Source organism: Henckelia pumila, chromosome 4, assembly GCF_033568475.1.
Source record: "Henckelia pumila isolate YLH828 chromosome 4, ASM3356847v2, whole genome shotgun sequence".
NCBI classification, from domain to species: domain Eukaryota; kingdom Viridiplantae; phylum Streptophyta; class Magnoliopsida; order Lamiales; family Gesneriaceae; genus Henckelia; species Henckelia pumila.
The window spans coordinates 221,035,888-221,050,960 of record NC_133123.1 but is presented as its reverse complement, the minus strand read 5'-3'; the positions used below and the strand labels follow the sequence as shown (position 1 = coordinate 221,050,960).

Here is a 15,073-nt window from a genome sequence, read left to right as displayed (position 1 = left end):
GTTTTGACAAAAAATTGGTGTATATGTTAAATCAATAAAGGTCAGCCCATTCTGTTAAATCTTTTGCTAACTGGAACTAGATGAACTTGCTAGAGGAGAACTACAAACTCATAAAATATCCTGCCTGTGTGTTCATTTGTTCATGGTAATTTGTTCAAGAGAAACATGGCTTATTTATTCCTTCTCACAGTGAATATACGTGACTCTTTCCTTCAGGTTATTTTTTTTCATTTTATGTTTTTACAAAACTTACGAACTTCTGCTTGGTTTTTGTGATTTCATTGGGTTTTCTTTTTTTCTCTTCTCGTTGTGTAGGTATTTTTCTTTTGCTTCCGAAATGTTTTTAAGGCCCTTAAAGGTGATCATTGTCTTCTAATAAAGAGAAATTAATAGAGTTTTATGTATCTGAGCATTGCATCATAGATATATTGGTTGAGAACCAACTTATGTAAATTCCGTGCTGTGTTTCGTGTATTTTTGCTAGATTTTTACTACTTTTTAAATTCTACACAGGCTGCTCTGTCAAAATTAAAATAATTAAGAAGATGAAGGACGCACTGGACCAAGATACTTAATACACTGTTGCTGAAGCTTTGACCGAGGGCACTTCTCCATGAGATTGAGCTCTTTACCTTCTCCTATGTCTAGCCTGAAAGAATTTACATCGTTTAGAAAATACAATAACATTGAAGGCCAGCCTCTTGAATAATAGTTTATGGAAGTTTAAAAGATAATTACCAGTAGAAGAAGGGCTCTTTACTTTGAGAATTCAACCACTTCACATAATAGAAATGTAGATTGTGCCCATAGCGGTGCCTTGGATCAATCTGCTCGATACCAATTACCAATTCAGTTAAATCAGTATATTTTTCAGTTTGATATAAGTTTTTAAAAGACAGAAGAGATAATTGATTCACTTACAGCTTCAAGCCAATGTTGTAAGGCAAGTTTCTGAGCTTTCCCATTCTTTGACAATCCTTTTCCAACCTGGAATCGGTAAGATAAATCGCATAAGTTTATGAATGAAAATTAGAAAAAGTATATTTTGTGGACGCTTATGTATGTTTTAATTGAAAGCTAACCTTAGCAGCCCTTATTGTTGCTCTTGACCACCGTGAAATAGCAGTCTCATGTTTCTCAAGATCAAAGAAAGAAACCGAACTGTGCTTAAGAATATTACATTTCTTTTCCTTTTTCTCTGTGTAAAGATCGATTTAGCATGTAAAGGAATGTAATGCTTTAGTTTTTTTCTACTTATATTTGTTGCAGAGTTTTGTTGGTCATGGTGATTCAATAAATGAAATTAGGACCCAGCCAATGAAACCATCACTGGTGATGTCAGCAAGCAAAGTAAGTGTACTACTAAAAACTTGTTCTTGTATATGCCAGTCCGTGGCTTCCAGAAAAAAATATTGTATATGTTTATGATAATTAATCTGTCTCCTGTTCTATTGAAAGAAGTTAAGATTATCATACAATATCTTGCATGAAAGTTGATTAACGATAAAACATGGGACATGATGAATCAGTTCGGCTATGGAACATCCATACTGGAATATGTATTTTGATATTTTCTGGTTCTGGGAGACATCGTAATGAAGTTCTTAGTGTGGTATGTTCTATCCGACCTTTTGTCTTCCCTCGTGTAGGACCTTCAGGTAGAACTTACTCTGAGCATTTATCCTTTCATTTGTTATGAATATTGTAGGAACTCCACCCTTCGGACATGTATCGTATTGCAAGCTGTGGAATGGATAACAATTTTAAAATCTGGTCATTGAAGGTAAGAGTAATTAAAATTTCTGCCAAGATGTAGAGAAATTTTTGCTAAAATTTCAAAATGTCTTCGTGCAAGGATCAAGCTATTGAGTCCTTAAATTTAAAAATAGAGGAATTTCATTTTATTTTAATTTATTTTATATTTTATCATAGTTTTGATAACATGTCGTGCAAGGATCAAGCTATTGAGCCCGCCCTTAGTTTTTCTTTTCGCCCCTTTTCTCCTTTTTTTCCCTTGAATGTCAGGTAGCTGGAGTGAGTTATATTTCCCACTGATCCGAATCAACATTCAAACTTCTTGAATCTCTTTGTTGTTGAGTCTATACCTTCCACGCTAAGTTAGTTCATATTCTACTATATTATTATTATTTTTTGTTTGACACATATTCTGAAAATGATTTTCGGTACCGAAAGGTCCATAATTTACCAAAAGAGTTGTCTTGGTTATGATTATGAGAAACCAGTACAAGTAAGATTTCCTGATATTTTTTAAAATGGTTGACTGTTTTGGCACTTGAACACCACAAAAACTGATTCATTTTGAGATTCGAGCAGATTAGAGGAGATGTTCGAATAATTTTCTATGAAAAACTAATTGGAGGGCGTGTCTTCTATGCTTGCTTCAACACAGCTTTCATTACTAGCAGTTTGTTGCAGGTACCTTCTTCACCTGTACTTCTAACATTCCCAACAGAATCTAATATTTACAGATTTATACACATCATAACTGCTGCTGTGAGTTTTAATTTCTGAATAAATAGTTCATTTGGTGCCATTTCTGTCCACTGACTGAACATTGGTATAGGTCACGATTGTTGTTGTTGCGGTTCTTGGAGGGCTTCCATTGGCAGTAACCTTAAAGTAAGTGTGTCATTAAGTTGTCTGTTATCAGCCACCTACCATTTTCTCATCTCCAATCTTGTTATTCATGAGCTTGATTTCTCTTTAATTTCCTACAGTCTAGCGTACTCAATGAAGAAAATGATGGCTGACAAGGCCTTGGTATGTCATTAATTATGGTTTTCTATCAGGCTTTGTTCAGTGTTGATATTGTATTCTTCAAGAAATTGCAGATACAAATTGATCTACAGGTGCGTAGGATTTCAGCTTGTGAAACTATGGGATCAACAACTACCATTTGCAGTGATAAGACATGAACTTTGACATGGCCGAGATGAACATGAAGAATTCGATTATTTGTTATATTTGAATGATTTTTGTTATATTTGATTGATTTATAATATTGAAATATTGTATATTAGATTTAATTTTCAAAAATTTTGAATATTGAGTGATAATATTGAAATTTGTGAATTAATTTTTTTTTTGTTTTTTATTTGAGAAAAGACAACGCTTTTTAAACGTTGTCGTAGGTGGAAATAGCGTTGTCGTTACTAAAAAACAACGCTTAAAAAGCGTTGTCTTTTTCAAATATCACTGCGTTGTCTTTGCTCAAAACAACAACGCTTTTTAAGCGTTGTCTTTGACTGCGACCTTTCACAATACTGGCTACGACAACGCTTTTTCGTGGACATTAACAACGCGAAAAAAGCGTTGTCTTTGGCCGTTTTTCTTGTAGTGAGAAGTCTTTGAGGGTACATTAATATTTCAAATCTTTGTTTTAAAAGATAAATTCAGCTAAATAGAATGTAAAACAATGAGAGAATAATGACATTCAATTAATTTTCATCATAAATAGGAATTTCTACCATAACTTGTCAATAATGAGCACCAACCAACACAATATATACTTGGTTCAAGATCAAATTCATAAAATTGCACTTTTATTTTATTTTCTTGTAACAAATTGATTATACAATTGAACTTACAATTACAATGTTGTTAATAATGACCAATTGGCAAAACTATACCTGTGCCACCTTAATCCCACGGGCTGAACAAAAAAAAGATATTAAACTCGAAACAAGAAAGCCCTAAACTAGGAAAAGAATTTTCTCAGGTGACAATATTTAGTACACCCCATCATGCATCTACTAAGTAGCCACGCCCAAAAAAAAACGCTAGGCTAAGTTGGTCGCGACAATATACGTGCATAGAGGAACTCGTTCCACGTGTCGGGCAGGCCAGGCAGGCACCAATGGATGCAATCTGCGTACGTGGCGGGGTCGGCCTGCTGCTCGGGGGTCAGCATCTTGCCCTGGCGGATGGTGTGGACGGAAGTATGCGCATCTTTCCGGTATTCGGAGAGAGTGGTTATGTTGAGGAAATGTACTGGGGCTTTCATGGATTTGGTGATGTTGGCAGCAATTGCAAAGAGCCTGCGATCTGTGCCTACACTGAGTGGCATTGAAGTGTTGAGAATTGGGTGTGTTTCTTTGGCGCATTTTATGCCATCAGGGTTGTTCCAATCCAAGCTCCTGCAATGTATATATATATATCTCATTTTATCCAAATTAATTTAAGTTAAATGGAAAATTTTTAAAAATCTTCTCATTAATTGGATTAGATAGTGTTGGTATAATATAAGAATGATCATTAGTGTTATATATATATATATATATATATATGTGTAGAGTTGAGTAATTATATTAATTACTTGATGTGAAGAGGGGACATGCTCATGAAGAAAACTTGGGTCCGATTGGTATCCACTTTTTTGTCGACCCATTTAGCCCAAGTCTTGAGAACTCTTCCATAAGCCACGGGCCTCTCGATTTCATAGTACTCGCTCCACTCTCCATCAAATATTGATCCTCGCCTGCAGTTTCATTTCATTTCATTTCATTGGCCACCAAATTATATATTATTTTTTTAACTAGTTTAAAGATTAAAACCATCTTTTAAAAAAAAAACGATATGTAGAGACATATATAAAATGACTTACAAAACTTTCATGGAGAAAGTGTTCATCCACCAAATGTAAGTGTTGAAGATGAGAAAGTCCACATTCCTCCAATTCTTGGCATGCTTCTTTATGGATTCGGGCATTATTATTCGGTTCAATATGCTATGCATTGACGGGTCATCCGAATTCGACTCCACCAAAAATGGGGCCCAATAAAACTCCACTGTCGCATTATAATCCTGCCCAATTAACAAAAAAGTCAATGTCAACGACACCACAATTTAATGATTTATCATATATTCAAGAAAATAATAATAAAAATAATAATAATAATAATATGATCATGCCCAAATTTCTATCAACTTAAAATAGTTTCATTAGTTCCACCTACCAATCATAGTACTCCTTCCCATTATTTTCGAATCGTTGACTATTATGAATAACAACAATATATACTAAATAAATAGCCGGTAAAAAGAAAATAAAATATTTTCTAAATTAGTACAAATACATGTCATTTCAATTTTGAAAGTCTTGACATTGCTAAATAACTGACCTATATAATTGATCAAAATTTGGTCTTTATACAATGTCTTAACGACACATTGTGCGGAACATATTAAGAATTCCGTACTCCATGCAAATAATATCAAAAACTACATATATCAACATGTAGATCTAAAAGAATGCTAGCTAATATGTTGCATTAAGATCAAAATTTGAACAATTAAGATATCTTGAAAGTTCCACATACATCAACTTATAATATAATTTTGAAATCTCTTCAAATGAAAAAAAGATTGGGTTTTTGGTTTTATACTGCTAAAATTCTTCTCGAGTAGTTGAAAGGTGGTTGAGGGGGGAAATATATTAGGTACTTGTGATTTAAGCAATTACACTACTTACTCACTTTCTATATCAAATCAGAAACTTTATTAAAGTCGAGTAAATACAATACAAGTATGTAATGGCGTAATCGTGGGGCAAACTTCAACTTATTGGACACTTTCTTGCATTATATTACTATATTCATTCATTAATTATTATAGTAGACTTTTATGATTTTTATATGATATATTTCCATTACTTAATTACTTAAATCCCAAATTTTTTATGAACCCACAAAATTGGCAGTTGAGTGAAGTTACCTCGAATTTATCAAAACGATAAGATTAATTGGTCTAAACAGTATGCACATCATTAAAGAATAGGCATTAACAATATGTCAAATCAGCTAAATGGTTACTGCTTAATTTTGCAATATTAATGGTGTTGAATTGAATGTACATATATCTTTTTAAAGGTATATATTTGATCTAATTTTTTTTATTTAAATTAATGTGTCAATTTAGGAACAATATTATTACAAAATGAAGACTAAACAACACAGGATTTATTTATATTTTCTTGATTCATAAGTTTTCCAACTTATTCTTCCTGTCCCATCACTTCAAATAATTGCCGGCCAGCATACAAATACAACATTCTAAAGTCTTTAACACGCAATCGTCAATATTATTTCACTATTAATTTTTTGTATTGTCACTTTTTATAAAAAAAAAATCTAAGCTAGCAAGGATTTTGTGTTTTATAATCAATTTGAAAAATGAATTTTATTTGGAATATAATTACACTTGTTTATATTTCACTTAATATGTATTACAATAAATGAATCGAAATTATGAACTTGTTTTAAATATGAATCAATAAATAAGTAAAATTATAATTTTATATATACTGATCACTAGCTACAAGAATTATAAATAAAAGAAAAGAAAAGAAAAGAAAAGATATAGATACGTACCTCCATCCTGAAAACTGATAAAGATCCAATATTCTTGATCAAGCTCTTCCTCCCGGGAGCCGCCGCAGATTGAACAAAACAGATCATGGATTCCCATTGGTTCCGATTCAAAGAATCCCCAACGAACATCAGCCTCTTGTTCCTCAGTTTCTCAAGCAATAATTTGGGCTTAAACCTCCATTAAATTAAATTAAATTAAAAATATATATAAAAGAATGAATTAACCCAAAAAAATAATAAATCAAACTGATGCATGATCAAAGAAAAATGAATTTACTTGGGCAGATTGCAATCTCTGGGCTGCCATCTCCAGTTCTGGTAAAGAGAATTCTTCCTTCCATTTCTGATGCAAGTTACTTGTGCTGTTAGAAACTCGCATTCTTCCTCTTTGTACAGTGGGTGAGAAACATTGTCGAAAACCCAATTTCCCGTGAATAAATCGCATTCTTGAGGTGGGATTTCGACTTCTTCGATCTTCTCTTGCTGTTCTTCAGAAGAAGAATGGGCAGCCTCCACATGAGTTCTTGCATTCATCACCACCGAAACAGTCGTCGACGAAAACGGAAACTCGGCCATGGACTTCACGTCCTCATTGTACATGAAGCAACCGAAAACAAAAACGGAAAACACCACGACGAATATAGGAAGATTTCCTCCTTTACGGGCGGCGGCAGACGGTTGCTTCATGCCGAATGAGGCGGTGGAGAAGAGTTCCGGATTGAATTTACGGCGGAGTAGAGGCTGCATCATAATATATATATATATATATTCAAGAAAGGGTCGGAGAATTAAGTTTGGGGGATTTAAGAGAGGAGAAGAAAGAAACAAATGTGGATATTGAATGTGAGAGTAACATGATTTAATTTGTATATTTTGGTTTACAATATGAGTTGGTTGATTAGTTTATTTTTTTGGTGAAATGGGATTTTTCTTGAAGAAACGTATTAGGAGGTTATTGGTGGTGGGAGAGTTGTCTCTCTCATTTGCTTATATTTTTGGGTTCAGTTTGCAACTACTCTTTTTGCTATTAAGAGACAGATAGAAAGAGAGAGAGAAAATTGAAATAAGCTGAAACAAGTGGTCTTGTGGACGATTGATTATGAATTTATGAATAATAAATCTGATTTATGTGACTTCATAATTATAACAAGAAATATTAGCTAGTAAAATCTTTAATTTGATGTGTACGTAGGTTTGTTTTTATTGTGTCGAATATTAATATTGTTTATATCATGACATCAAAAGATACTAATGCATGTAATACTCAAGTGATACTCGATAATATTGTCTGTGTGGCACCGAGAGATATGCTAATGTGGTATTCGATCGACACTAATTGGATGGAAAATTCATCATTATAACAAAAGTGAAATTAGTAAAATCTTTATGTATATATATATATATGTTAGTCTGTTTTCATAGTGTCGAATATTGCTAAATTGATACTCGATATTATCTATATGAAACCGAGGAATTGCATGGAGCCAATTAATATATATTGTTTACATGTCCAACATCATTGTCACGGATGAAAAAACATTAAAAGCCAGATTTTTTTAAAAAAATTATACTAAGATCATGCTGTGAAGACTTGGACAAATTAAAAGACCCAAATGGATAAATTTATATTATTAATTTTCCAAATTTTCCCATTATTATAATAACGAGTATTTTCTCTGTCAAAACAAAAATAACGAGTATTTTCACTTTTGCACTCTCTCTTTTGGATATTTCATATCAACGTATTTTTCTATAAAAAATTGTATTTTATTTCTTTGAAAAAATTACAATTTTAGTTTTATAATTGGATGTTTTTTGACTCTTGTAACTTGTTAAAATTTGATTATGATTTTTGTTTTTTCATTTACCTAACCAAATCACAAAATTCATCGAATATGATTTATTTAACACAAATACTCTCCTACATGACATATGTGACGAGTGTAAAACCAATATTAACACATTAAAATGCCTAAGCAAAAAAGAAAGGGTAAAATAAAATAAAACGACCTCAATGGTTCAAACTAAGAGAAAAAAATTTTATTTTTCCTTTTATTTTTGTTTATATAGATTTTAATTAATATACGTAACATATTTTATTCTTGTCATATGAGCCATATAAGAGATCATCGGGATTAATTTTAATAATAGTTAGTGGATTTAGTAGTTTGATGAAAAAAAAAAAAAAAAAAAAAAAAAAAAAAAAAAACCAAGTTGACAAGTTACAAGATTATAACCGAAAACAGACTAACTCGTAAGACTAAAATAGCATATTTTTCAATATCTTCTATTTGTTTTATTAGAAATTTTAGTTTGTTTTTTTTAATAAGCTAAAAACCTAGAATCTGGCCTTTGGGGGTTTTTTTTTTTAATATATAAAACCTAAAACCCTTTAAAAAACCGGAGACATGCATCATTGGTTTAATTTCTTCATAAAATAAAAATATGATCAAGTGAACGAGAGTACTAACAGTAATGTGGAAGCAACGAGTTAATTAGAGTCGGTGTTCTAAAAACGAGTAAAGATTAAACAAATCAGTATATGTAAAAGACATTATAATAATAATAATATAATAATTTAATATTTTATGATTTACACCAAATTAACATAACTAAGAGATTTTTTTTTAATCTAACATAACTAAGCTGGGATTAAACCTGTATAAAACAAGGATTTAGGCAAAAATATATAGGAGGAAAAACCGGTAAAAACTCGTGCTTGTGCGAAGAAGCACTAAACGTACGTAAGTGAAACTCTGTTTAAAAAAAAGAGAAAATAAGTTTTTTGGTCCAGTAATTTTACCTTTTTTAGATTTTTGATTATTAAATTTTTCGATGTGGGTTTTAGTACACTAACTTTGCATTTTCAGTATTTTTTTGTCCAACTGCATACGTGTCAGTTTTTTATTGGTCCAAGTGATCATTTTGGACCAATCAGAAGTTGACACGTATACAGTTGGACCAAAAAACACTGAAAATGCAAAGTTAGTGTATCAAAACCCACATCAAAAAAGTTAATGGACCAAAACCAAAATATGAACAAGTTAATGGACCAAAAAACTTATTTTTTTTAAAAAAAAATCCTAGGCTCGTTAGTTCATTTCTCTCAATATAAGATTTATACATTTCGTCTTAAATTTATTATATTTATATATTATTTTATCTACTACATCGCTTATAAAATTAAAATTTCACTCAAATAAATTAGATTTCACATGCATCTAAACTTTAATTAATCATGTTAAAATTTGTACATAAAAAATCCTATAATATGGTCTCACGGATCAATTTTGTGAGACAGATTTTTACATGAAAAACGTATAAAAAAAATATTACTTTCCATTACAATTATAAATTAGGTCAACTCATCTATGAAACAATCTCACATTAGACATACTCAACATTGTAACAGTTAATGCTTAACTTTTCATAATTAATTAGCTCATTTTAGAACTTTGGTTAGAGTGGTACAAGGCTCATAATGTTTAAATTTTAGATCAACATTATGGGCATAATTTAATCTAGCTATTATAAAATCGTTTTATCTTTAGGCTGCATTTACTTGCCTTAATAAATGAAGGATAACATAGATAATACCAACTAATCTTATGTTTACTTGCAAAATTGAGAAATTGTATAAATCATTAGGCCTGTTAATGATAGGATTGTGAGATGATTTTTAGTTCTAAATTTTTAATGGGATTATAAATATTATGGAGTGAGAGAATGAAAAAAATCAATTATGTCCTTCCTTTTTATCTTTCATCTTCTTCCCTTCTTTGTAGAACATATGATTATTATGATAGCTTAAGGGTGAAATCGTAATTTATTCTTAAGTATAATTCAATCCCAAAATTAATCCATTCAACTAAACATATTATTATTTATCTATAACCACTCTCTATCCTATCAAATTATATTAATAATCATACTTTAATCTATCCTTGCTCAATCCATCATTCAAAATAAACGTAGCCTTAGGTGATGGAATTATATTATTAAAATTAAAAGCCTCTAAATTTGATTTAGTCTAGCTATGAGTGATAAATTATTAATTAGTTTATGCAGCTGTCAGCGCTTAACAACTGCAATTATTTTGATAGACTAATTAATTAACTTTGATTGCATTACAACAATACAATTTTGCGTAAATAATTAGTTTGCTATACTACAAATATGAAGAATACAATAGTTTTCAATTTTCATTTTATAAGTTGGCCTACATTTAATTTTGATTCTCTAATTAGTAAAATTTAGGTTTTTGTATAATATTTTTTTTATATTTTAATATTTTTTTTTCGTCGGAATATATTGTTAATCTATCGGTGTTGAATACAGAACTAATTTCCGGCTTTCTATTAGCATTCCAAAAATAACAATAATAATAAAATAAAAAATACATTAAAAAAACCGAAGTTATCATACTAAAACGAAAATTTGATTAATTAGACGACGACAAAAATCAAATTTATGTCAAGCCATGCATATATATATCTGACCAGTTTTGTTATTTTCCAAAAATTATTTATTCTTTCTATAGCAACAACCGAATAAAATTATTCTATTAGTAAGGCAATCTAAAAAAAATCAATTAGGACAATAATAAAGAACTGCCCTTCTCATTACTTATATAACTTTTACCTAATCTTTTTCATTTAATTTGTTCTTATGGTAATTAATTAATTTCTTGTCTTATCACCAACTACCAAACTTCAGCGGATGAATGATTAAGATTCTTAATTAAGGTCAAAATAAATCTTAATTATTGATAGCTTTATGTTTGAGAAAAGTAAAGACTACGGAATGCACTGGTCTGTAAATTCTCTTCGTCATTCTCTTTTTTTCCAAGTCAAGGAAACTACATTAAAAGCATGAAAAGGAAATGAATGTACTTCGACTGCTTTCACACTACTTTTATAGCGACAACTAACACAAATTATAAAAAATAAAAAATAAGAATTGTATTTATAGCGCAAAATTCTTTATTTCTAAAAATTAAGAAATAAAAAATAAATACAAATTGAATTTGAGAAGTTAAATAAAGATTAGTGAATACAATCTTTAAATAATCCCTTGATTTTCCTCTTCAATGATAATTTCTTGATGGATTTGAATTTCTTAAGTATTTGATCTTCTTGGGAGACGATTGATGTCTTGAGATTTGATTTGATGTCTTGATAAAGTTAATTCGATGGGTTAACACTTTGATATCGAATTAAACTTCAAAATTTGGGAAGAGCGCGATGAACTCCTTAAATCGGACCTTAAAATTTGTTATCTTGAATTTGATGAAGAACACGATCTTCTTGAATTTGATTTATTTAACGAAGAGCGCGAACTTCTTGAATTTGATGAACAACACAATCTTCTTGAATTCGATTTATTTGATGAAGAACGCAATCTTCTTGAATTTGATGAAGAACACGATCTTCTTGAATTTAATGAAAAACACGATCTTCTTGAATTTGATTTGTTTGATGAAGAACACGAACTTCTTGAATTTGATGAAGAACACGATCTTCTTGAATTTGATTTGTTTGATGAAGAACACGGACTTTTTGAATTTGATGAAGAACACGATCTTCTTGAATTTGAATGAATTTAAATATATTTGAAGAAGAACGCAATTAATCCCTTGAATCACGCCTTGATCTTCTCGAATTTGATGGACTTGAAGAAGAACGCCTTGAAATTCTCTTGATTTCTTTGAATTTCTTGAATTTGACTTGAGAGAAATGTCTTGAATTTTTTTATTCCTCTGCTTCTTTGTCCTTTGAGGTAAAGCATCTACAAAGGGTATGTTAATATGTAGTTTCTTGAAAATTTCAAGAAACTTTTTAAATTGAAAATCAAACAATAACTGCTTAGCTCTATGGGGGAAAGGTAAAGTAGATATATTAACATCATCATTAACCTCAAATTTTGAAGTTTTACCTTTCTTACCTGCCGTGGAGGAATTTTCAGCACGCACATCCTTCTTGGAATCTGAATTTTTCGGCCCCTCCATAATCGTCTCTTCATCCGTCTGCTCAGGTTTTTCAGATTGTGCTCGGGTCACAACCATGATAGCATGCACGCCTCTGGGATTTGGTTCAGTGTTGCTAGGCAAAGTTCCATTAGGACGAGTAGACAGTTGGGTTGCTATCTGAGCCATCTGAGTCTCCAACTTCTGCAGCATAGCTTCTTGATTCTGTAGCCGAGCCTCAGTACTAGCCACGTATTTCAACATAATCTCCTCAAAACTAGGATTATTCTCCTCTTGCTTGGGCTGCCAGTTCTGATTGTAGTTGTTGTTGTATGAGTTCTACGGCTGCCGTCCTTGGTTTCCTGCAAAATTAACCGCCTCTACCTCAAATAAATTTTGTTCTTCTGGCATATTCCCATGTGCGTGATTAACTGGCGCTGCTTTCATAAGTGTCATCTGGTGTGTCAGAGCATCGATCTTAGCATTCATGGCCATTAAAGCATCGACCTCTAGAACTCCAGCCTTTTTCTCCCTCTTCACATCCGGCCACCCAATGTTTCTTTCCGCCATGTTACCAATAATCTCCCAAGAGTCTGCTGGCGTCTTCCTGAATAAGCATCCATTAGCTGCAGCATCCAGTATAGATCGAACTGACTGACCAGCTCCATTATAGAATATCTGAGTTCGCTGGCTCTGAGTAAGATTATGTTGAGAACACATCCTCAACATCTTTTTAAATCTGGTCCACGCCGCATGAAGAGATTCCCCCTCCTTCAATTTGAATGAGATAATATCAGAGAACAGCTTTGCTATCTTCTTAGGAGGGAAATACTTGTTCAAAAAAGTTTGAACAAGCTGGGTCCAAGTAGTGATGGAACCCGCAGGCAGATCATCTAGCCACTCCATAGCTTTGCCTTGTAGATAGAATGGGAATAACCACAGTCGCACTGCATCAGATGTTACCCTATTAACTTTGAACGTGTCGCATATCGACAGAAAACGCTCCAGATGAGCGTAGGGGTCTTCCACAGATGTACCCCCAAATCTCGCTTGCAGTTGGATCAGCTGAATAGTAGAGGGTTTCAGCTGTAAATAATTCGCCTCAACAGCAGGGCGAACTATGCTAGATCCACAACCTTCAACTGGTGGCCTAATCAAATCCCAAACAGTACGGTTGTCCGCCATCTCTTCTTCTGACTCTGAATCGAGTTCCAGATTAATATCTCTCCTAGCTCTCCGAATCCTGCTAAGAGTGTGTTCTATCTCCAAATCGAGTGATAGAAGACTTTTGGAGCGTCTATTGCTATGCATGCATAAACAGAAAGTACCTGAAAATCAAATATAGAGGAAAAGGTTCAGGATTTTAAAAATAAAAAAATAAATAAAAATCTAGTCTTAAGTGAAATAAAAATTTTGATATCAAACAGTCCCCGGGAACGGCGCCAAAAACTTGACCGCTTAAATCGGTGTGATTAAAAATCTACTGAAAAGAGTACCAGGTCAAGTAATAGTAAAGTGGACAAAGGTCCAGATGTCCAACCCACAGGAACTGTATAAATATGACTACCAGAATATAATTATTTATACTTAATCTAGACTAATCAAAAAGAGTGATTTCAGATTTTAAACTAAGAAATTAAATTGCAAATAAAATTCAACTCAAAACACAGCAGAGATTTTTGGATTAAATTCGATAGGGAAAAATCTCGATCAAGGACTCACCTAGGTACCAGAAAAATTATGTAACAAGTAGTTGATTCAAGACTCAGAATTAATCTTAATTCACGGGAATTCTCCTAATTTGTTTAAAGGACTATTTCTAGAACAATCAAACCTATTCAAATATTGACAGATTAATCTTTCGTAATTCTAATCAAATTTGAATGCATGACGAACGATGAAAATTCAGTTTACACCCAAACCGCATAATGAAACCGAATTCTATTTCTAGTCGGTTTTACAATATGTTGATTATCAAAGTAATCGAAATCGAAACCTCCTCTGTCGACTTGGAATCGATTAACATGCAAGCAAATAACTGGCCAGATAATTCACAAGACAAATATAAATTCGACAATCAATAAAATAAGATCAAGTCTGAAAATTCTCAAATAATCATCTAAGTTTTCTACATAAATTGTTTGGCCCAATCACGTGGCCTTGATCGAAAGAGAAAAAACTACTAAAAGTTTAACATAATTCCAAAACAAAAGTTTTTAATCCAAAACATCAATTGAAAATCAAAAATAAAAAGAAAAGAAGAAAGGTAGAATGGAAGATGATGTTGGCCGCCTCCTGACTTCAAACGTGTTGTCTAACCCTTAATCTGATGGATGAGTTCGTATTTATATGCCCAAGGGTCTTCAAAAGATTGCATCCAATCCGAGCAAGAATTTCTATTTTTAAAATTCTGCACGCTCCGCTCGCATGAGCGAGTGTAGGTCTCGCTTGAGCGAGCATGACTCTGTTCCGAAGGATTTCTGGGCTCCCTTCGCTCGCACGAGCGAGCAACTTTCTGTCTCGGAGGAATTGTTGCACGTCTCGCTCGCTCGAGCGAGTGGATTTTTCTGCTCCGTGCAATGTTTTTTAAAAATTGATATCCGGAGTTCTAGCCGTCGGATCAAGCTGAAATTTGGACAGCAGCTTTAAAATATAATGAAATTTATTCTGAATAGTGGAGATCGGATTTGGATCTTTCTAAAATTAAAATTTAATTTTT

The 15,073-nt window shown here is 32.3% G+C and overlaps 2 protein-coding genes across 2 annotated transcripts; both read right to left on the bottom strand.

Moving 5' to 3' along the window:
* Positions 1-537: 537 nt before the first annotated feature.
* Positions 538-1,591, bottom strand: LOC140862788 (IQ domain-containing protein IQM2-like). Its single transcript, XM_073265823.1, has 5 exons — positions 1,552-1,591; positions 1,083-1,198; positions 922-987; positions 739-827; positions 538-649 (listed from the first exon to the last, which is right to left on the bottom strand). Exons 1-5 carry the CDS (start codon positions 1,589-1,591, stop codon positions 538-540), a joined length of 423 nt encoding a protein of 140 aa, XP_073121924.1.
* Positions 1,592-3,635: 2,044 nt separating this feature from the next.
* On the bottom strand, positions 3,636-7,320 carry LOC140865592 (xylan O-acetyltransferase 1). Its single transcript, XM_073270273.1, has 5 exons — positions 6,667-7,320; positions 6,390-6,564; positions 4,625-4,824; positions 4,337-4,498; positions 3,636-4,157 (listed from the first exon to the last, which is right to left on the bottom strand). Exons 1-5 carry the CDS (start codon positions 7,137-7,139, stop codon positions 3,806-3,808), a joined length of 1,362 nt encoding a protein of 453 aa, XP_073126374.1. The 5' UTR covers positions 7,140-7,320; the 3' UTR covers positions 3,636-3,805.
* Between the last annotated feature and the right edge of the window lie 7,753 nt (positions 7,321-15,073).

What these genes read in the sequence shown, in the direction of transcription:
- LOC140865592 (XM_073270273.1), bottom strand. Translation starts at nt 7,139, where the DNA reads ATGATGCAGCCTCTACTCCGCCGTAAATTCAATCCGGAACTCTTCTCC. An exon ending in AGAGATTGCAATCTGCCCAA is followed by an intron (nt 6,565 to 6,666) that starts GTAAATTCATTT and finishes AATTTAATGGAG; the next exon opens with GTTTAAGCCCAAATTATTGC. An exon ending in ATGTCCCCTCTTCACATCAA is followed by an intron (nt 4,158 to 4,336) that starts GTAATTAATATA and finishes TATACATTGCAG; the next exon opens with GAGCTTGGATTGGAACAACC.
- LOC140862788 (XM_073265823.1), bottom strand. Translation starts at nt 1,591, where the DNA reads ATGTCTCCCAGAACCAGAAAATATCAAAATACATATTCCA. An exon ending in ATATCAAAATACATATTCCA is followed by an intron (nt 1,199 to 1,551) that starts GTATGGATGTTC and finishes ATCTTTACACAG; the next exon opens with AGAAAAAGGAAAAGAAATGT. An exon ending in AAAGAGCCCTTCTTCTACTG is followed by an intron (nt 650 to 738) that starts GTAATTATCTTT and finishes AAATTCTTTCAG; the next exon opens with GCTAGACATAGGAGAAGGTA.